This window comes from Loxodonta africana, chromosome 7, assembly GCF_030014295.1.
Source record: "Loxodonta africana isolate mLoxAfr1 chromosome 7, mLoxAfr1.hap2, whole genome shotgun sequence".
Classification (NCBI taxonomy): domain Eukaryota; kingdom Metazoa; phylum Chordata; class Mammalia; order Proboscidea; family Elephantidae; genus Loxodonta; species Loxodonta africana.
Window position 1 is genome coordinate 83799018 of NC_087348.1, and position 23639 is coordinate 83822656.

Sequence of the window (23639 nt, forward strand, 5' to 3'; positions counted from 1 at the left end):
ACACATTCTATTATAAAAATCTTGTAACAAACCCATTGTTGTCGAGTTGATTTCAAGGGGCATAAGCACTCTGAAAATCTTTTTACTCCCCAACTTATTTTTTCTTTGAGCAAATGTAGACATGTGAAAAAAGAAAATTAATTAAATTTGCAAATTTCTTTTTTAACAATTCTACAGCCATGTGCTAGAGAAGTTCAATGGTATGAGAAAAGATAGTTTTGTATATTGAAAAGAGTTTTGTATATGAATTAAGAGACCTAAAGTTTTTGGATCCTGAAGTCATAAACTTGTAAGTAGTTGCACCTTTGTGAATTACACTTTGTTTATATTTAAATAAATAATACATCCTAAATTATTGTCAAGATCCTTTTAAACCAAATGTTTGCCATCCCTGGCTTTACATGACAGTATCTGGGAGTTTTCAGAAACTACTATGGGCTAGCTTTCTATAAAATTAACATTATTTGCAAAAAATTTGAAGAAAAACAAAATATCAATAATGCTTTTTTTATACTTTTGAAGATACTAAACCTGCACCAATAAGGTAGACATGTGTATAAGCATTTATAAGGTGATACTGAAGTATCATGAGGGTTTAGAACCATCCTCTGCTTTGAGACCAACTATACTATTATACCAAGATGATATTTTTTTCTAACTTTAAGAAGGATAGAATAAGCATATTTATAAACACAAAATTTAGATAATAAGAACGATAGTACAAGATTCTGTAACAAATAAAAATATCAGAAATTAAAGAAATACGGATTTGATATATTCATAAAAAACTTCATGGATGAAGTGGCCTTAAATAAGGTTGGGATTACAAACAGGAGAGAAAGGATGGAAATGATTTCAACATACTTCAAAATATTCACAGAGAAGTTTTATAAAGCACAATGTGAAGTCAGACTGTATAGTCCCAGTGAACTTAAAGTCTCTCCTTTAAGTCTCTTCATGCTGCTTCTATTTCAACTCTTTCAGTAGCCTTGTGTTGGAAACTCTGAGGCCAACATACTAGATACATCACTACAGCAGACAAATCACTATGTGTTTATATTACTGAATCTGATTTTCTTAAAGACATGTCTACATTACAGTACAACTAATGTTTTTTGGGAGAAAGAATATGGAGGACTCCCTGGCGGATCTGCTTGGTCTTCACACTGTAGATGATTGGGTTGAGCACAGGTGGAATCAATAAATAGATGTGTGCCATGAAGAAGTGAATGAGAGGAGAAGAGTGTTTGGCGAAACGATGGACAATAGACAGTCCAATCATGGGTACATATAGAATGAGTACAGCACAGATGTGAGACGCACATGTGTTGAGGGCTTTAAGCCTACCCTCACGGGATGCAATTCTCAACACCGAGCTAAGGATAAAAACATAAGACACAAAAATACCCAGAGAGTCCATACCCCACAGCACAGTGATCAGAACCAATCCATATACAACATTAAACTTGGTGTCAGCACAGGCAAGGCGGATCATGTCCTGGTGTAGACAGTAGGAATGAGAAAGGACGTGGGAGTGGCAGAAAGGAAAGTAGGCCAACCGGGCCAGAGGTGGAATCATGGCAAAGGCACTCCTGAGCAGGGCTACAATTCCAATCTTGGTGATGAGTCTTGGGGTAAGAATGGTGGCATATCGCAGAGGGTGGCAGATGGCCACATACCGATCAAGGGCCATGGCCAAGAGCACAGATGATTCAGTGAAGGAGAAAGTGTGAATGAAAAACATTTGGACCACACAGATATTAAACTGTATCTCTCTGGAAATGGACCACAACACCCTGAAGAGTGATATCATTGTGGGCATGGACATACCCATGTCGGTAAGGGAAAGCATGGCAAGGAAGTAGTACATAGGCTCGTGGAGCCTGGGATCTGTCCGGATAATATGCAAAATGGTACAGTTGCCCATTATTCCAACAAGATACAGTAGGCAGAATGGGATGGAAATCCAGTTGTGAAATTCCTCATAGCCAGGGATGCCTGTGAGATAGAATGTGGACGGCAGGGTGTTGTTGGTGTTGGAGACTGCCATAGGGTTCACGTGTTGAACCACAGCCCCATCCCAAGATCATACTTTTATGGGGAGGATGTTGGAAAGATAAGATCTGTGTCAGAATAAAACAAACACTTCGGTGCTCATCAGTAATCATCGCAAAACCCATCCCTACTTTATCAGTAAGAGTTGCCAGTTAACATAAAATATCAATTTTAGACCCACAAGGACCCTGCCTTTTGTCTCTTGTATGCAGGCACATCAACACCTTTTCTAAACATGTGGCAATCATATCTCAAAGACACTACTCAGGGAGAATAGCACACAACCTCTTCTAGACTACATTATCTTTATAATATAATCTTTAGGAACTTACTTGGCCAGGGTTACTAGTCTTACTTTAGTCAGACTTTTTTTCTTTTATGACTCTAGCACTGATTTACAGAAGATTTATTTATCTGCCCGGTCTTCATAGTTTCTTCGGTAATGCTAGAACACCATGCAATGTACCTTATTAGAATTAAGGCAAGTATTGGCCAGCATGGCTCTTGTTCTTATTAACCTATTCCCATCTATAGAATGCATGTCCCAGGCCTGATCTCTACAAATAGTTAAATCTGGTATCAATTTGGTCTTGGCCAGGCACCCCCATTTAATCATTATTATTATTATTTTGTGGCAGTCCAGATCTTCTAGTGAGCTTTTATTATTGAACAAAAAAATCAAAATCAAGAGCTAAATACAGGTTATGATACAGTTAACTAAAATAATCAGTGTCAAATTTTTGAAAGAGTATCTTAAAATAGTAAAATATGTAATTTGAGGAAAGCTTATTTGATTCTGGCTTGGATTTTAAAGATTCAGAATCTTATTCTTGTTAATTTTCATAAAGAATTTCTATAGAAATGCAAAATGATGGATAGATTGGTGTACTAGTAAGCTATGGCAGAAGCTCATAATTCAAAGCAAGACAAAACAAAATAACATAAAAAAAAATATCCTATGTAGTAGAATAAGTCTATAGGCTTCATCTGATCTTGATACTAAGTGCCTCAGACTTGGACAACGTGAGAAAATAATTTTGTCCCCACTAGACTCCAGTCATCATTGTATTTCTTCTGTGCTTAAGAAAAATATCTCTGAAATAAGACGTGCTGTCTCTCAAAACTCTACTCATTCACTACTTTCAAAGCATTCGAGTTCACCAAAATACTGGTAGGAGAATTTGTAATCCAGGAGGAGATTACTTCCTGATGTAAATTAATAAATTGATATCTTCCTGTCTTGTAAATTCTACTTTGGCCTTTGAGACACTCAAACCTTCTTCAATCTCCTCAAGTCCCATGTAGATAAACCCTAAATGTAGCAAATATTTGTTTGGAATTTTTAATAATGGCAATTTTATAGGAAAAGAAAGATTCATAAATAAGCAAGTAAATTCTAGAGACAACTCAAACATTCTGGTTGTTTATAGTAAAATTTAGTTCAATTCACATATTATGTAAATAGATATTTGTGATCCTGAAGGTTCCTTTACTCTGCCTGCCTTATCACCATCCCAAATCCTTACTTCTCTGACCTTGGGCTGCTCCTCCATACCTTCCTTTCTATGCTCCTCTCATTATGCCCAAAGGCAGATATGTGAGGGAGAGTGTGTGGTTCATATGATATTTCAAGAATTATGTAAGAATTGTTTTTCTCCTGAATCACAGTAGCAGTACAAATTTTGGAAAAAAAAAGTCCTGTGTAAAATGTGAAGCCAAGAAAAAAGAATGAGATCCTTGGGACTTTAGAGAGCTAGAAATCTGAGCAACCATGTTAGTATGCTGAAGTTATCCCAGTAGTGTTTTATATATTCACTTAATATCTAGTCTGCCTATTATTCTACAATACTTTTTCTTGTCACATTGCTTTGTTTTGATACTCTGACTCTACTGCTCTATGCCCTGTCATTTCGAACTCATTCACCTGATCACATAACGTTTTTCACCACTCTCTTGGGGAGGAGGATGGAGTTCTTTGGTACCAGTTTGTGAACTTGAAAGTCTTAAGGTCTTATAAAGTAGGGTTTAGAACACTGAGCTTTAATTAAGGTCAAATTAAAATCACTGATAGTTGGGTTTGGAAGGAACCTTGAAGGTTATCTGGTTTGATCATAATCTTATTCTGGAATTCATCCTCTATTAAGCCTGAAAATGGCCCTCTACCTTCTCTGTGGCCATAGAAGACATCACCTGCCATGGAAGTCCAGGGAACCGTAGGCGTTCCTGTCTATCTGAAAAGTCTCCCTTATATGATTCCAACTTGGATACTACTAGAGTGGGGATAAACAATAAAGATATCTATAAAAAACAACCAGGGAGCATTATATCTTGTGCTGAACTGAGAAAGTCTTCCTTTCTGAAACAGCCTTTCTGTCCTTCACATACCCTGAATATCTGTCCTTTTCTCCTTTGCCTGAAAAAGTCCCCCTCTGTTTCTCCCTACTCTTTCCCACATTTATTTTTCCCAGGCCTTACGCACTTGGTAGAATAATTCCTCTTGCATTGAGTAGTCATTCCAGTTCTCAAAGCGCGAAGGATGAGTTAATAAGTCTTCTTCCAATCCTTAGAGATATGAGGCCCCAGGATAATCATAGGACAGTGGCAGTAACCCTATCACTGCTATCTTTTCAGTTTGCCACCCTTCCTAAACTCCTCCCTCTACCACATCCATACCGCAGCAGAATGTGACAGTTTGGGAACACAGGGGCAAGGGCCTTATAGAGACCAAATATTTATTGTTATAATGTCTGGGAAAAATGCTGTAACATGACATACAGTGAGATTCTAGCTGGAGACAAAGAATGATAGGACAGTAAGTATATATATATATGTATATGTATATTTATGTTACATATATATTTATGTTTTATATATATATTTATGGTGTCAATGAGATGGACTTACCCAGGACTTAAATTGTGGAGGGGTATAGATTCTATAGCATAAGAGCTGAAAGTGACTTGAGTTCAAGTCTGTTATTATATACAGGATAAAAATGAGACATAGTTAAACGACTTGTCCTGCTCAAAAAATCATACAATAAGCAATAAAGCCAATATTATACCTAAAATCTGATTTTCTAGGTGGTGTTTATTTTACTATGCCTTCGAAATTAGTAAGTTAGGTCTAACTATAAATAGAAGCTTTTGCCCTATTTAGCTTATATGTTTGTCAAAACTATTGATCTCTTTATCCTTATTGGTTGACTGATACGTGAAACAAAGTTTGCACATGACTGCTGAATGCCAACAAATCCCTAATCAAGGGTGAAAGTTCCAATCTTAATGTCAGTCATGTTTAATAGGAACTATTAAAAAAAAAAAGTAGTCAACTGTTAATCTTTCTAACTGATTTCCACTTTGAAGAATTGGTTTAATTATAACACTTAACAAACATATCATCCATTCGCTCACAAATTATATATTGATTATATATTCCACATACATAATAAAGGTCCCGGGGTGGTGCAAACTTTTTACACTCATCTACTAACAATCATCTGCAAAAAAAAATACTCTTTAAAATGTTAAAAAGTAAAGATGTCACTTTGAGGGCTAAGGTGCGCCTGACCCAGGCCATAGTATTTTCAATCGGCAAAAGCTGGATAATGAATAAGGAAGAACTGATGCAGTAGAATTATTGTATTGGCAAAGAATATTGAATACAACATGGACTGCCAGAAGAATGAAAAAAATCTGTCTTAGAAAAGTACGGACAGAGTGATCCTTGAAAGGGAGTACATCTCATGTACTTTGGACATGTTATCAGGAGGGACAAGTCCCTGGAGAAGGACATGATGCTTGATAAGGTAAAGGATCAGCAAAAAAGAGGAAGACCCTCAATGAGATGGATTGACACGGTGGCTGCAACAATGGGCTAAAACATAGCAATGATTTTGAGGATGGCTAAGTACTGGGCAGTGCTTTGTTCTGTTGTACATATGGTAACTAAGAGTCAGAACCCACTCAATGGCACCTAACGACAACAATAGTAACGAAAGAGGAGCACTGGTGGTGCAGTGGTTAAAATGCTAGACTGCTAACCAAAAGGTTCTATCCCACCAGCCCCTTCATGGGAGAAAGATGTAGCAATCTGCTTGCTTAAAGAATACAGTATTGGAAACCCTATAGGGCAGTTCTACTCTATCTTATAGGGTTGCTGTGAGTCAGAATTGACTCAATGGCAGCAGGTTTGTTTTTTGGTTTGGTATTAACTGAAAGGTTGGTGGTGTGAACCCATCCACCGGTGCCATGGGAGAAAGGCCTGACAATCAGCTTCCATAAAGATTACAGTCCAGTAAATTCTATGGAACAGTTCTACTCTGGAACAGATGAGGTCATCATGAGTCGGAATCGGGTCTATGGCAGAAGGTTGGTTTTTGGTTTTGGTTTTACCTGCTGTATTTGTATTTAAAGTTTTGAACATGAAGTATTTTGCCAAGTAGGTAGCTTATACTGACCAAAGTGTTTCTGATATATTTTAGTATACCTCTTCATGATGAACATGCAGTCACTTCGATGTGAATTATGGACTGGTCTTGTGAGTTTTCACCATTGGAGACCATTAACTGTATGCATTTATTGTCTAAGCTTTTCTAACATTTATTCCCATAGGAGTAAAGGAAACAAAGAAATGTGATATTTTTATTTATTCAGTTCCTAAGTTCAGACAGCTGTCTGACTATGGATTGACGCATGAGTTTGGAGAATGGAGTCCACATTATCTAAAATGAAAAGTTACCTAGTTATCGATGTCAACTCTACTACATAATTATGTCCGTGACCTTTTAACAATTAACTTCTCTAAGCCTTAGTTTTGGCATGCAAAATTGGTCTACTCTTTCATTCTGAATGAAAAAGTAGCTCCATAAATTATATAAATGAAATAAATTCCATTTTATACCTCCCAACACAAAGGCTCTAAGCTATTTTAAAGTGAAGAAGTAATGACAGAAGCAAACACACTATTTTTCTTGAAGAAATATTTGGATCTTATGAACTTTCATGAAATGATTATGCACCTAGTATGTCCAAATTCTAAACAGGAAACCTTCAGGAAGAAGGAATGAAAAAAAAAAAACTGCAAAAGACCAAATGGCAAGTAATCACATGCCTTCTAAGTGTGAGCAAGCCCAACCCTTTTGGGTGATAATAATTGTAGGAAGTTCGGCAAATCTGCTTTGTCTTGATGTTATAAATAATTGAGCTGAGCACTGGTGGGACTAACAGGTAAACATTGACCATGTTTATGTGAATAATTGGGGAGGAGAGCTTTGCAAATTGATGAACCGAAGACAGGCCAATGATTTGCATATAGAGATTGAGCAGAGCGCAGATGTGGAAGGCACACATATTGAGGGCTTTCAATGTCCCCTCCTGGGAGGCAATGCCTCACACAGAGTGGAGGATGAAAGCATAAGACAAAAGGATTCCCTGAGAATCTAAACCCCAATAAAATACAACAACAAACAAACCATACAAAATGTTGAAAGAGATGTCAGCGCAGGCCAGCCTAATGGCATCTTAATGTAAGCAGTAGGAATGAGAGAGAAAATGGAAGAACAGCAGGGAGGACAATGGAGCACAGATGACTCAATCAGAGAAAAAAGTGTGAATAAAATACACCTGGACTACACGAGCATTGATCTCTATCTCCCAGGCATAAACCCAGAACACCTTCAGTACCATGGGTGGAGTAGAGACAGGCAGGCCTGTGTCAGTGAGGAACAGCATGGCCAGAAAGTAGTACATCAGCTCGTGGAGACTCTTGTCAGTGTGGATAATGTGAAGAATGGCATAGCTAGTTGCCCATTATTTCAACTAAGCAGAGGACACGAAAGGGGATAGAGATAAAGGTACCCACTTTCTCGTAGTCGTGAATTCCAGTGAGGTAGAATGATGCAGATGACTAAGCACTAGAATTGGAGTCTGCCGTGAGGCTCTCCCAAGTAACTATTTTCCTACCTTAAAATGATGTACTCCTAGAAGGAAGAAAAACATGCAACACAGAGGAAATAGAAACTCATGTTTTTCTATCACTTTTTTTTTTTTTAAACATATGTAGGGGCCCTATCTGTATAGTCTGGGTAATGGTACTTTGTCATATATTTTAAAAAATTACCCAAATCATCCTTCTTTTTAATATATTGCTGTTTAATTCTTTAAATAGTTTCTAATTATGACTTCATCTGCCAACCTTTTCTCTAGTGTATCTAGATTTTTGACCCCTTCCTAGAAGGTTCTTCCCTCCCCTAAGTTTATATTTCCCTGTGTTTTCTACTAATATCTTCATAGATTTGGTTTTGTTTATGTTTGTGTGTACTTTGTAAAAAAAAAAAAAAAACATGCTGTTAATTAGGGATATTTTCCAAGACCCTCATGTCTCTAAGTTAAACCTTCTCTTTCCTCTGTCATGGACACTTTGGGGCGGGGGGGGGGGGTGGTAAATGGTAGAATGTTATGGATTGAATCATGTCCCCTCAAAATATGTGCTGTAATTCCTAACCTTTATGCCTGTTGTTATAATCCCATTTGGGAATGCAATGTCTTTACTAAGAATAGACAGGAGGCAGGATTAACGTAGGGTATGTTTTGAGTCAATCTTTTTTGAGATACAAAAGAGATTAAACAAACAACCAAGCTAGCAGAGATAGGAGAAGATCGATGCCAAACCACATGGGGGAAAACTGATGCCAAAAAACATTGATTTTGCAAGGAACCAGGAAACAAGGAGAAGAGACAAGAACCTTCCTCCATAGCCCACACACAGAGAAAGACTTCACCTAGAGCTGAATTCAGACTTGTAGTCTCCTAAACTGTAAGAAAAAAAATCCGATTTGTTAAAATCATCTACTTGTGGTATTTCTGCTATACCAAAATAGATAACTAAGTGTACAGTAGATGCTCTATAGTAAAAAGATAAATAAAGTGTTTTTCAGGTAACATAAAGGCCCTAGATTTTTCAGAAGCACAGAAATAATGAGTTACATCTATAAGCTGCTGCTTTACCCAACAAATATTTAAATATAATATGAACTTCCTAAGCATGTGCAGAAAACTATAAAACTTGAAAACATAAGTTGCAGAAAAATTTGGTATTGTTTTTGAAGTGGATCTAGGAAAGTCTTTGTCAACCAGCAAAATGTGGGCATGAAGAATATGGAAGACCCTACACAACATCTAAGAAGTTTATTCCTTGACGCATAAAGTATCTCCTTTGTCATATGTGTCTGTACATGTTTCAAAAGAGACTGACCTAAATTATTGCTACTATTTATCTTTACATTATTTTAATGACTCCAGGGAGGAAAAAATATCTAGAGTAAGTACTGTCTTAATTAAAACAAAAACAAAAAAACTCTCCTCTGCCAAATGTTCTTAGGAAAAAGCTCTTCGGGAGCCACCCAGAGTAAAGGGTTCACTTTTATTCATGGGTAGTGACATAATTTCATAAATAAGTAGAATGTTGATCAGCAAATACAAACACCAGCCAAAAAGTATGAACTGTCATGCCGATGCCCCAGTTAACCTTCAGTTTTAACCTGTTTTATAGTTGCTTTTTTTTTTCCCCTTGTTCTTTGAACTTTATATGTGTACCCTAACTGTAGAAGTCAAAAAAACTGGGACAGATAGGTGGTAAAATAATAGGATACAGTTTAAAATTAATATTGATATGAGATAAAATTCTCACAAATTAAAATAGAAAAACTGAATAGAAGGAGAGAAAGTAGTGGAAAAAGCATCTTTGGAGAATATTCATCAGGATTGAAATTATGGACTACACTGCATATTCTATGGTGGAAGTATTATGTTCCACATTATAAATCTTCCATTATATCCACTGATTTCATGAGTATTGGTGACTTTCTGAATACATAGATTAGTAAGAATTAACACTTTATTGTAAAATTACTAGTCATCTTTTCTAGTTCAGTTATTTGGGGAAAAGAAAGGTCAGAATATATTGTTCCTCTGTTCATGAAATCCCAGAATAATGAGGGAGACAATCATCTGCACTGGAATCGTGAACACAGAAATACTTCCCAGTGATATATGTTTTTTTCACCTAAAGTAGAAGTTAATTTGATAGGGATTATTTCAAAAATATGCAATGACACTAAAGTTTTCTCTGCTATATTTTCAGTAGATTTCCCAGAATACGGGTGTGTATCTCCTGGGTCTTAATGCAGTACACAATAGTGTTGAGAACAGGAGGGACTAATAAGTACACATAGCCCATGATAATGTGCACCACAGCTGGAACATGCTTCTCAAAGTGATGGATAATGGGCACTCCTAGCATAGGGACATAGACCGTCAACACAGCACAGATGTGGGAGACACAAGTGTTGAGGGCCTTGAATTGTTCTTCCTGAGAGGCAATGCCTAGCACAGTGATCATGATCTTCAAATAAGAGAGAAGGATGAACAAAGACTCCAGTCCAAAGGTGATGAGAAAAAGCTGGGCAATGGATAAGGCAGACTGAAGATGAATTGATTCCTCTGAATATGGTGTTGGTGAAGAGTACTGAACATACGATGCACTTCCAGAAGAATGAACAACTCTGTCTTGGAAGAAGTACAGCCAGGATGTTCCTTAGAAGTGAGGATGGCAAGACTTTGTCTCACACACTTTGGACATGTTATAAGGAGAGTTCAGTACCTGGAGAAGGACACCCTGCTTGGTAAGGTAGCTGGTCCGAGAAAAAGAGGAAGACCCTCAACAAGATGGATTGACACAGTCGCTGCAACAATAGGCTCAAATATAGCCACAATTGTGAGGATAACACAGGTCCAGGCAGCGTTTTGTTCTATTGTACGTAGGATCACTATGAATCAGAACCAACTTGACAGCACCTAACAATGACAACTGCATTCTTGGTTTGTATTACCTGTATTCATAGGCAGTAAGAAAATTACATGGGAGAAACAAAGGGAAGATATGAATACCATCCATAAAGATTCCGTATCCATGCAGAGAGGACTGCGGCCTGTATACATGATTAGATTAAATAAGAATCTGTTTCTGCACACAATTGCAGGAACATTTTACATTAAAATAGTCACTCCATGTATGTCAGAGTACAGCTCTGCTCCATAGGATTTTCAATGGCTGATTTTTTAGGAAAAATATTGTGAGGCCTTTCTTCCAAATAGCCCCTTGGTGAATTAGAGCCTTCAACCTTTCACTTAGCAGCTGCGTGTAAGTTAACCATTTGTATCACCCAGGGACTAAAACAAGACAAAACCAAAAACCAAATCAAACCCACTGCCCTCGAGTTGATTCCAACTCATTGCTACCCTACATGTCAGAGTAGAACTGCGCCATAGAGTTTCCAAGGAGCACCTGGAGGATTCGTACTGTGATCTCTTGGTTAGCAGCCATAGCACTTAATGACTACACCAACAGGGTTTCCAAAAACAAGGCAAGGGTTGAGGAAATCCATATACCATCCCTACCCCTAACACTACCTATGTGATTTTGGTTAAATTGCTCTGCTCTCTGAATTTTAGTTTAGTTCCTTTTTAATTAAAAAAAAAAAAAAAGTAAAAAATGTGGGATTAAATAAATGATAAAATAAAGCACTTTCCCATGGGAACTTTTATTTAAAAAGTTTTAATTTTTTTTTTTTACCAAACATACATAGACGAATTTTGCAAAATTCTATCATTCGATCTCCTGCGTTCTTTCTGTCACCAAGGCCATATTTTCCAACTACTGATCCTTCTTCTTTGTTTCCAACTTTCACATTCCAATTGCCAGTAATTATCAATGCATCTTGATTGCATGTTTGATCAATTTCAGACTGCAGCAGCTGATAAAAAATCTTCTATTTCTTCATCTTTGGCCCTAGTGGTTGGTGCGTAAATTTGAATAATAGCTGTATTAACTGGTCTTCCTTATAGGCGTATGGATATTATCCTATTTCTGACAGCATTGTGTTTCAGGATAGATCTTGAAACGTTCTTTTTGATGATGAATGCAACACCATTCCTCTTCGAGTTGTCATTCCCAGCATAGTAGACTGTATGATTGTCTGATTCAAAATGGCCAATACCAGTCCATTTCAGCTCACTAATGCCTAGGATATCATTGTTTATGCATTCCATTTCATTTTTGATGACTTCCGATTTTCCTAGACTCATGCTTCATACATTCCAGTTTCTGATTATTAATGGATGTTTGTAGCTGTTTCTTCTCATTTTGAGCAGAGCCACATCAGCAAATGAAGGTTCCAAAAGCTTTACTCCATCTACATCACTAAGGTAGACTCTACTTTGAGGAGGCAGCTGTTTCCCCATCATCTTTTGAGTGCCTCCCAGCCTGGGGGGCTCATCTTCCAGCACTGTATCAGACAATGTTCTGCTGCTGTTCATAAGGTTTTCACTGGCTAATGCTTTTTAGAAGTAGACTGCTGGGTCCTTCTTCCTAGTCTGTCTTAGTCTGGAAATTCAGCTGAAAACTGTTCTCCGTGGGTGACCCTGCTGGAACACACAGAAATCAAATTGACTACATCTGTGGAAAGAGACTAGAGAAAAACTCAATATCACCAGTCAGAACAAGGCCAGGGGCCAACTGTGGAACAGACCATCAATTGCTCATATGCAAGTTCAAGCTGAAACTGAAGAAAATCAGAGCAAGTCCACGAGAGCCAAAACATGACCTTGAGTATATCCCACCTGAATTTAGAGATCATCTGAAGAATAGATTTCACACATTGAACAAGAGTGACCGCAGATCAGACGAGTTGTGGAATGACATCAAGGACATCATCCATGAAGAAAGCAAGAGGTCACTGAAAAGACAGGAAAGAAAGAAAAGACCAAGGTGGATGTCAGAGGAGACTCTAAAACTTGCTCTTGAGGGTCGAGCAACTAAAGCCAAAGGAAGAATTCATGAAGTAAAAGAACGGAACAGAAGATTTCAAAGGGCCTCTCAAGAAGACAAACTAAAGTGTTATAATGACATACCAAAGAGCTGGAGACAGAAAACCAAAGGGAAGAACACGCTCAGCGTTTCTCAAGCTGAAAGAACTGAAGAAAAAATTCAAGCCTCAAGTTGCAATAGTGATGGATTCCATGGGGAAAAGATTAAACAATGTAGGAAGCATCAAAAGAAGATGGAAGGAATACACAGAGTCATTATACCAAAAAGAGTTAGTCGATATTCAACCACTTCAAGAAGTGGCATATGATCAGGAACCGATGGTACTGAAGGAAGAAGTCCAAGCTGCTCTGAAGGCACTGGCAAAAAAACAAAGCTCCAGGAATTGATGGAATATCAATTGAGATGTTTCAACAAACAAATGCAACACTGGAGGTGCTCAATCGCCTATGACAAGAAATATGGAAGACAGCTTCCTGGCTAACTGACTGGAAGAGATCCATATTTATGCCTATTCCCAAGAAAGGTGATCCAACCGAATGTGGAAATTATAGAACAATATCATTAATATCACACACAAGCAAAATTTTTGTGAAGATCATTCAAAAACGGCTGCAGCAGTACATCGACAGGGAACTGCCAGAAATTAAGGCTGGTTTCAGAAGATGATGAGGAACCAGGGATATCATTGCCGATGTCAGATGGATCCTGGCTGAAAGCAGAGAATACCAGAAGGATGTTTACCTGTGTTTTATTGACTACACAAAGGCATTCAACTGTGTGGATCATAACAAACTATGGATTACACCACGAAGAATGGAAATTCCAGAACACTTAATTGTGCTCATGAGGAACCTTTACATAGATCAAGGGGCAGTTGTTCTTATGGAACAAGGGGATACTGATTGGCTTAAAGTCAGGAAAGGTGTGCATCAGGGTTATATTCTTTCACCATACCTATTTAATCTGTATGCTGAACAAATCAGATGAGAAGCTGGACTATATGAAGAAAAATGGGGTATCAGGATTGGAGGAAGACTCATTAACAACCTGCGTTATGCAGTTGACACAACCTTGCTTGCTGAAAGTGAAGAGGACTTGAAGCACTTACTAATGAAGATCAAAGACCACAGCCTTCAGTATGGATTACACCTCAACATAAAGAAAACAAAAATCCTCACAACTGGACCAATGAGCAACATCATGATAAATGGAGAAAAGATTGAAGTTGTCAAGGATTTCATTTTACTTGGATCCACGATCAACAGCCATGGAAGCAACAGTCAAGAAATCAAAAGACACATTGCATGGGGCAAATCTGCTGCAAAGGACCTCTTCAAAGTGTTGAAGGGCAAAGATGTCACCCTGAAGGCTAAGGTGCGCCTGACCCAAGCCACGGTGTTTTCAGTTGCATCATATGCATGTGAAAGCTGGATAATGAATAAGCAAGACCGAAGAAGAGTTGACGACTTTGAATCGTGATGTTGGTGAAGAATATTGAATATACCATGGACTGCCAAAAGAACAAACAAATCTTTCTTGGAAGAAGTGCGGTCAGAATGCTCCTTAGAAGCAAGGATGGTGAGACTGTGTCTTACATACTTTGGACATGTTGTCAGGAGGGATCAGTCCCTGGAGAAGGACATCATGCTTGGCAGAGTAGAGGGTCAGTGGAAAAGAGGAAGACTCTCAACGAGGTGGATTGACACAGTGGCTGCAATGATGAGCTCAAGCATAACAACGATTGTGAGGATGGCTCAGGACCGGGCAGTGTTTCGTTTTGTTGTGCATAGGGTCGCTATGAGTCAGAACTGACTCGAAGGCACCTAATAACAACAACAACATAGATGTTTATATATATATAAACCCAGGTGGAGTAGCCGTTAAAAGCTAAGGCTGCTAACCCAATGGTCAGCAGTTCAAATCCACCAGGGGTTTCTTGGAAACCTTATGGGGCAGTTCTACTCTCTCCTATGTCACTATGAGTCAGAATTGACTTGATGGTAATGGGTTTTTATATATGTGTATATATATATATATATTCCAAATTACTATGTGCCTACAAAGCAGTCATCTGTAGACACTGTGTTTTCTATTTGAAATATAAACTGGAACAAATTATTATAAGTTTCATTAATGCAATGGGAGCAAATATATCGTCTGTCAGGGAATGCTCCCTGTGAGGTAATATTAAGCCAATACCCAATTCAAGCTAATATACAAGGGCAAGTAGGAAATGCCCACAGGGTCGTGTCGTGAGAAAGGAGTATACTGGAAAGGAAGAAAAGTATGCATAAAGGCCGTGCATCAAAGAGAGGGTGTCACAATTTGGAATCTATAATAATTTGGAGAAGAGTTTTCATATGTGAAGAAAGGCTCGACTTGGGGAGTAGCACGGAATAAGCTGGGGAAGTAAGCAACTTTAATAAGTTTTTGTATAATTTTTAAATGATGATACAAATATTAGGGTGTTAATTTAAGTGTGTATGTGTGTGTAAGGGGATGTGTGTTTCGCTATGGTCAATGGCATTGTCACAGTCGTATTTTTAAAAGGCAATACTAAGTGCATTGTGGAGAATTGATTGTAAAGGAGAATTTCACTGTTCACAACAAGGTTCTTACCCTGTCTTAGGGAAGCAGTAATGTACAATCACAGCTAACACGTCTATGGAGGTGTAGCACTTTACAAGGACATTCCTGTAAAATTTATGAAAACTTTACATAAAAAAAAATTCTAGTTTTCCCTTATTATGTAAGTGAGAAATAGAGCTTACAGAAGTAAAGTGACTTACTCCAGAAATGGCTACAAACTAGCAGGACTGAGACTTTAACTGGGTGGAGAAGACAAAGCATGGAATCCCTGAATTTTGCCACACAGGCTGTTCTTCCTTACTTAGCTGTACTGTTGCATGAAAACAAAAGCTCAGGCTCCTCTTTGGTTCAGTAGTTGTGTGACCTTGAGCAATTTACTTAATCTCTTAAGGCCTGAGTTTATGCATATATATTGTGATGATTAATAATAACAGTAATAATATCTAATGAATAGGGGTGCTATGTAGATAAGGTAATTCATAGTAAGCATTTAAAACCAAGTCTGGTACATAGAATACTGTCAGAAATATGGATTATCAATAATGTTTCTTAGCTGAGAACCTCACATGCTGGTTTGCTATATTTAAACACCAAATAAAGTGCCCGAATCCATGGTTGCTGGCTGTACAAACAACAACGTGAAATTTGAGGGACATGTATTCTTTCAATAAAATCCTAAGAATTCTTTCCATAATAATGGCATGATATACCACACCAATGTAGCGAGAATCTACCGCTTGCATTGAACATTGCCATTACTCATTTTTGGAAATCTGGTGAATCAGAGAGAAATTTATACCTCTAAAATGGAGACAGCGCGCCAAAGGCCTAAGAGAAAATAACCTCCCAGTGGTTTGCAATAACTAGTTATAAAACCAAATTTTGGAGAACAAATAAAGTCTAGGTATAAAAATTACCTTTTAAACCCACCCTTTTCCTGGGATTTCAGTTGGGGACAAAAGAATCATCTGCCTTTGCACATACATAATAAGTCAGTGTTTCTGGACCAGAGGCATAAAGCCATGTGCCTTAAGTTGTGTCTGGGATTAAGTAGTTATATATCTGTTCATGTCTGTGTGTGCTTACCAGGCTGTATCTGAATTTACCTGAGATCTTTCCAAGAGACTAACGCTGCCGAGCCAATATTATCATGAGTGTTTCTCTGGAGTCCACCACCATGGTAATGGTATTTTAACTGTTTCCATACTTGTATGACTTTCTTGTAGTCACATTAAAACTCACGTGACTATTTTTCTGCCTTTTTGTGAGGCATAAAACAATATTATTTTGAACATTTTTCCACTATTTTTTCTTTCCAAACCAGGATCTCAACTGATATCACTTATGAGAATATTTTGTGCAATTGGTTTTAAATATTACGAATATTATCATATTAAGTGTATAGGATTGTCTTCATTGCATTTTTGTATTAATTTTACAATGTATTAGCAAAAATTTTCTTGGATTCTTAAGCTGTTTGGCCTGTTTTTTCATTGTATCTGTGTTTAATGGAAGAAAGGAGAAGCATTTAACTGACTCCATAAAGGAAAGAAAGCCATGGAGAAATAAACAGTTCCGAAAATGTCTTGGAGATGTGCATCGTAATGCAGGATAAGGTTGATGCTGACCTAACAATTTTTATATTAATTCAGAAAAAGCAGGGCTCCAAAAATTAATCACCATGGAAGTTAGTGAAGAAACATTAAATGAAAATTGCTATAGTTAAAATTAATGATGACATTATAAATGTGAATCTTGAAAAGGAAGTGGTTTACTTAGGGGATGTTGAATTTGTCTTAATGGTGTTGGAATTATTTAGAAAAGGATAGTAAGAATGGTTGTACAACTTGAAGAATTTAATGAATGTTACTGAATTGTTTGCGTAGAAATTGTTGAGATGGCATATGTTTTGTTATATACATTTTTACAACAATATATTTTTTAAAGCTAAGTGTGCTAATGGATTAAGGTCACAACATGCAGGGAGTTCTGGTGGCTTAGTGGGTAAGAGGTACAACTGCTAAACCAAAAGGTCAGCAGTTCAAATCTACCAGGCACTCCTTGGAAACTCTATGGAGCTGTTCTACTCTGTCCTGCAGGGTTGCTATGAGTCGGAATAGACTCGATGGCAAAGTTTTTTTTTTTTTTTTAATGCAAGAAAAGATAGGTAATGTAAGCAGAGAGATGGAAACTCAAAGAAAACTCAGAAGGAAATGCTAGAAACAAACAAACAAAAAAAAACTGTAACAGCGATTAAGAACGGCTTTTATAGGCTTGTTAGCAGACTGAACATGGCTGAGGAAATAATGAATGAGTTTAAAGATACTTCTGCAGAAACTCACTAAACCATAAATTAAAGAGTGAAAAAAAAAAAGGAGCATAATATTCAAGAACTGTGGGACAATTACAAAAGAAGTAACATACAAGTAATGGAATTACCAGAATGAGAAGAAAGAAACAAAAGAATTATTTGAAGTAACGACGACTGAAAATTTGAAAAATTTCTAATATTAATGACAGATACCAAAATACAGATCCTAGAAACTCAGAGAACAGAAAGCAGGATAAATGCTACAAAATTTACATCTAGGTATACTGCATTAAAACTGCAGAAATTCAAAGATGACACCATTTTGAAAAAAGCTAGGGAGGCACTTTATCTGTAGAAGAACAGAGATAAGAATTACAGCAAACTTCTTTAGAAATCATGTGAGAAATCAAAGAGTGGAGAGAAGTATTCAAAGTGTTAAAACAAAAACAAAAGCAAGCAACATAGAATATTGTATCTGGTAAAATTATCCTTCAAAAGAAAAGGACAAACAAGGAATTTCTCAGAGGAACAAAAATTGATTGATGATTGGGCCAAAGGATGGAATGATATGGATTAAATTGCATCCCTCAAAAATATGTGTTATAAATCCTGACCTCTATGAATGTGGTTCAGCCCTGGTGGCACAGTGGTTAAAAGCTTGGTTGCTAACCAAAGGGTCAGCAGTTCGAATCCACCAGCCACGCCTTGAAAACCCTATGGGGCAGATCTACTCTGTCCTATAGGGCCGCTATGAGTCCAAATCAACTCGATGACAATGGGTATGACTGTAGTTATAATCCCGTTTGAAAATGGATTGCCTTTGTTACAATAATAAATTAGCATTACTGTAGGGTGTGTGTTGAGTCAATCTCTTACAAGATATTAAAGAAGATTAAAGAATTAGAGACAGGGGAAGAGAGATGCCAAGCCACAGCAACACCACCCAGGAACACAAACTCTAAAGAGACAAGGACCTTTCTGCTAAGGCAACAGAGAAAGACTTCCCCAGAGTCAGTACCCTGAATTCAGACGTCTAGCCTCCTAAACCGTGAGAAAATACATTTCTACTCGTTAAAGCCACCCATCTGTGGTATTTTTATTGTCACAGCACTAGATAACTACGACAACCACATAACTATAATAAGAGACTTAATAATTATTAATTTTACAACTCTGCTCATTGAGAATATTTCCCAGAACAGTGACTGCCTCACCTATCCTGTTGCTGCAGCCGTGTGACCAGGTTGCTCAGCTATTGAAGCTACAGCCGTATAACTACGACATGGCGTCCCTAATGATACAATATGATGGACTTAACTGGAATCCTAGCCTTTATACCTGTGGATGTAATACCTTTTGGAAATAGTATTTTCTTTGTAATGTTAATAAGGCAATATTAGTGTAGGGTTTTCCTAAACCTAATTACTTAAGGGGTAAAAAGAACAGATTAGACACAGAGGCACAAATATACATAGGGGAACTTTGTGAGGATTATATGGATCAAAGAATCAAGGAATGTCCAGTTCTACCAAAGAGGTGGAATCAACGTGGTTGAGACCCTTATCTGTACTTTTAGCCTCCAGAAGCTTAAGAAAATAAATTTCTGCTCTTTAAAACCACAGGCTTGTGGTATTTGGGTTACAGCAGCACTAGGTAACTAAGATAAACAGCAATGTAAAACTGACAAACAACGAAATTGGTTTCCACAGTCACTTAACTACATCACTATTTTACTAATCTATTTGTTTACTGCCACTCTCTTCCTGTTACAAGAGGGATATAATTCCTTAGGTCGGTCATTAAAGCTCCCATTATTTAACAACCCACCCCCTATCTCTCATGCCTCAGTAACATTTCATAAAGTTTATTCAGCTTTTTGTTCTTGTTCTTAGTTTTTTAATAGAGGTGTCTACATGCTTCAAGGGAGAAAGGCCTGGTAATCTACTTCTGAAAATCGGCCACCGAAAACCGTATGGATCACAACTGTCAGATCTGCAAGGGATCATGGGGATGGTGTGGGACAGGGCAGTGTTTCATTCCCTTATGGGGTTGCCAAGAGGTGGGGGCCAACTTGACTGCAGCTAACAAAACAGATATTTCAGCACATAGTTCAGGGAGCCTGTTATCAATTTCTTAAACTTTACCCATAATCCATGATCATATTCTAATAGCTAAAAGGACTTTTAGACTTCTTAAAATTATGTGTAAATTTATCATATCTGGCCTATATAGTAACGATAGAAGATCAACAAAAAAGCCATGTCATGGACAATTAGAGGTTTACAGACTTCGACCAGGAAACTAAGTGAAACTCATGATTGTTATTGTCTATGGCCTTGCTTGCATATTCCACTGAATCTTTTTAATACTGTGTTCAGAAACTAATCTCAGTTCTGCACTGTAATGACCCTCCATCACGTACTAGGGATTGGGGTGGGAGATGTCATTTCTAAAATGGCTCCTTCCTGGCCAACTGCAGAATAACTTGCCAGGCTTCTCTGAGTCATTCTCTTGTCCTCTCTTGCAAATACCTACATTTCTTACCTGAGCCACTGTTTTCTCACTTTCACTTTGTGGTTTCCCAAAAGCCGGGTCTAGAAGAAAACAAACAAATGGGGACAGGTACTGAAAAGGAAGCCTATTGTTGGGTACAGAAGGCAGTGAAGTGAAGAGAGTTGTGAAAATCTCTGTACTTGGAATGTTGCCTTAAGCAGCTGTTAGGGCCCAGAAAGAATTTGTCAGAAGGAAGGTGATCAGATGTATTACGCTCCTTTATCTACCACTCAGTGGCAGTTATATAACCTTATAACAGTTATCCAATTGCATTAGCAGGTTAGATTTTCCTGCCAATAGGAAGTGAGACCCAAATGAAGAGGAAGCAGATAACAGAAAGTTTCCATATTAGATATTTAACCTGGACCTCATAACGCAGTGAGATGCAAGTGGATCTTCCTTATGGTGAGAGAGGAAAACGTAGAATTTGGAATTAGGAGTATGAACATATTTCTGGTGACAAAGTCTGAAAATAGGTGAACAAAAATTATCACCCCTCAAGGAAAATGGATCTATCGAAATTAGCTGAAAAAGATGTGAAAAGGAACTGTGAGGACATCATACAGTTTATAATCTGTCTTTTCCCACCTCATTTCCTCTTAATCTGGCTTCTTCCCAGCTTCCTGATGATGCCATTTTAATCAAGTTAACTTGTGGTCTCTACTCACCAAACCCAAACTAACATCGCTGTCCTCATCCTACTAAAACTTTCAGCAGCATGTGACGGTATTGGCCATTTTCTTCTCTGAAAACTCACCTATCTACATGAGTTTTTGAAGATGAGAATGACTACCCTAATTACCTTCATATATCTTAAATTTCCTAGTTGCCTCTCTGACAGCTTTATTAGAATAAAATCTCAAAGCATTGTTGCCCCCTAGTTTACCAAACAATAGGCATTCTATTTTTCTATTTGTCTGACTCTTAGCCGTTTTCTCACTACCCTGTTCAAATATTCCCTGTCCAGTTATCTGAAATAGCAAGCCATATCTCATTACTATATTACATCACAATTTTTTTCTTATAAAATTTACTCTTCTTATACCTTACCAAAATCTGCTATCTCCAACTACCCAAAGTCAATCTCTCTTTCCTTTGATCCACTTTTCCACCCTTCTAAGAATTAAGATACTTCTTTCCTTTCTAGCTGTGCCCTCCTTCCTCATGTCAGACTTACTCAGGTCTGTAGGCCACTTGAGTTTCCCTACCACTTCATTAACTTTCACTGCTTTGCTTTCTTCCTCTTGGCTAGAAAGCTCAAGATGGAGCTAGTGTTTCCTAAGGGGAATAGATGGTTAATAGTTCATATACATGTGATAAGCTTTTCATTTGTCTTGTTCATATAGAGGCGCAGGAAGCCTGAGGGGACCATAACCACTGATACTGTATAAGGAGTAAGGACCTGTGGGCCTAGGGGATACATGTTGGTCAGTTTGAAGCAGAGGGAATTTCCAGAGAAATACAGACTGTCTCAGGGAATCTCAAGGAGGAAAAGATCAAAGAAGCCCTAAATCTATCTCAGATGACTGACTGGTTTAGATATGCAATGAAGGATAGGCAATTTCCAACTGAGTAAATCTTTAAATAAAATAAAGGGTCTATGGATACTAAAAATGGAGTTCAGGGTACACCAAAATGAGCAGGTCCTAGAAAGTACCAAGACCATGGGATAGGATTCAGTAGGGTCTTCCCTAGATATAAAGATAAACAAGAACTGGAAGTGTTCTTAGAATATTAATCAAATACTGATTTGAGTAACAGTTTTGAGGAGAATATTTTAAATCAAAATTTGCATGAATCAACAATATTACTTCAAAATATTGAAATCAAATTTGGCAGAATAAAAGGTAAAATAAGATACTTAGAAGAATTAATATATTTGCTTCCAAACAAGATGGATTAAGCATAAAAACACTTAGGTGGAAATGTAGAATATTTGAAAAAAATTGATCCATCTGAAAATAACATTAAACCCATTGCCATAGAATCAATTCTGACTCATATCAACCCCATGCTGTCAGGGTAGAGTAGTGCTCCATAGACCTATATTTCATAAGAGGATTGACAGTCTTTTCTTTTGAGACACCTCTAGGTGGATTTGATCCACCAACCTTTTAATTAGCAGCTAAGTGTTTAACTCTTGCACAGTCAGGAACTCCAAAAATGAAATTAAAGAATACTTGTTATTCTCAAGCAAAAACACATCAAAAACTATCACATAACACATCATAAAGCAAGTATGAAATTATCGGTAAAGAGTAAATTGCAGAAAATGAAAAAAAAATTGATAATTAGAGGGTTAAATTAGAATTTCCAAAAAAACATATTAAGAATTTTATAAGAAAGGAAATATTAAAAACAAAGCCTATAACTTTCCAAAATTAAAGAAATGTACAAAACTTCAAATTTATAGGGCACATGTATACTAAATAGAACAAAATTTTAAAGAAACAAAGTTCATTATTACAGAGATAATTAACTACCACAAAGTCAAAGTGAAATATCTAAAACTTTCCTAGGAGTATCAAAGTCCCTGAATGGTGCAAAGTTTAGCAAACTAAGCTGCTAACCAAATGATTAGAGGTTCAAGTCCACCCAGAGACATTGCAAAAGAAAGGCCTGGAGACCTACTTCCTATAAACCAGCCACAGAAAACCCTATGGAGCACATTTCTATCCTGACACACTCGGGGTTTCCATGAGTCAGAATCAGCTTGGAGGCAACTGGTGCTGGTTAAAATCGTATCAGCTACAAAGTGATCGGAATCATATCGCTGTGGCACTAGCCTGGGAGAGCACTGAGGTAACGTTTGTCTCACTCGCTAAAAACGATTTCCCACCTCACATGGATTTTCTATATGCAGCTAGTGAACTGCCATAAAAAGAATTATCCTCCCTCCTTTTTTTTTTTTTTTTTTTATGGGTTCTTATTCCTTCCTCACTCAACTTGGCTGTAAAGCACCTGAAGGAAATTGAATACTCATGTTCTCTCTTTCCTTTGTACATTCAGAATCTTTAAATATCTTGTTATCACAGCTTGGTAAAAGAAAGAATGTAAAGACATACAAATTTTTTTATGAATCAAAAGTTATTTTAAAAAGTTGCCATAACTCTCCATAAGCAGACAACGCATATGCTTCTTCTGTTGCCATGGTTTGCTAAAAAAAGAAGCAGGCTTAAAAAGGACAACCCGTTGCCATTGTGTTGATTTCTACTCATACTGATCCCATGTGTTTCAGAGTAGA

At 37.4% G+C, this 23639-nt stretch overlaps 1 protein-coding gene and 1 pseudogene across 1 annotated transcript; both read right to left on the reverse strand.

The window, feature by feature from the left end:
• Positions 1 to 1105: 1105 nt before the first annotated feature.
• On the reverse strand, positions 1106 to 2050 carry LOC100664221 (olfactory receptor 51L1-like). The gene has a single exon (XM_003421460.1). It carries the CDS (start codon positions 2048 to 2050, stop codon positions 1106 to 1108), a length of 945 nt encoding a protein of 314 aa, XP_003421508.1.
• Positions 2051 to 5550: 3500 nt separating this feature from the next.
• LOC111748379 (olfactory receptor 51G2-like) lies at positions 5551 to 10455 on the reverse strand (annotated as a pseudogene).
• Between the last annotated feature and the right edge of the window lie 13184 nt (positions 10456 to 23639).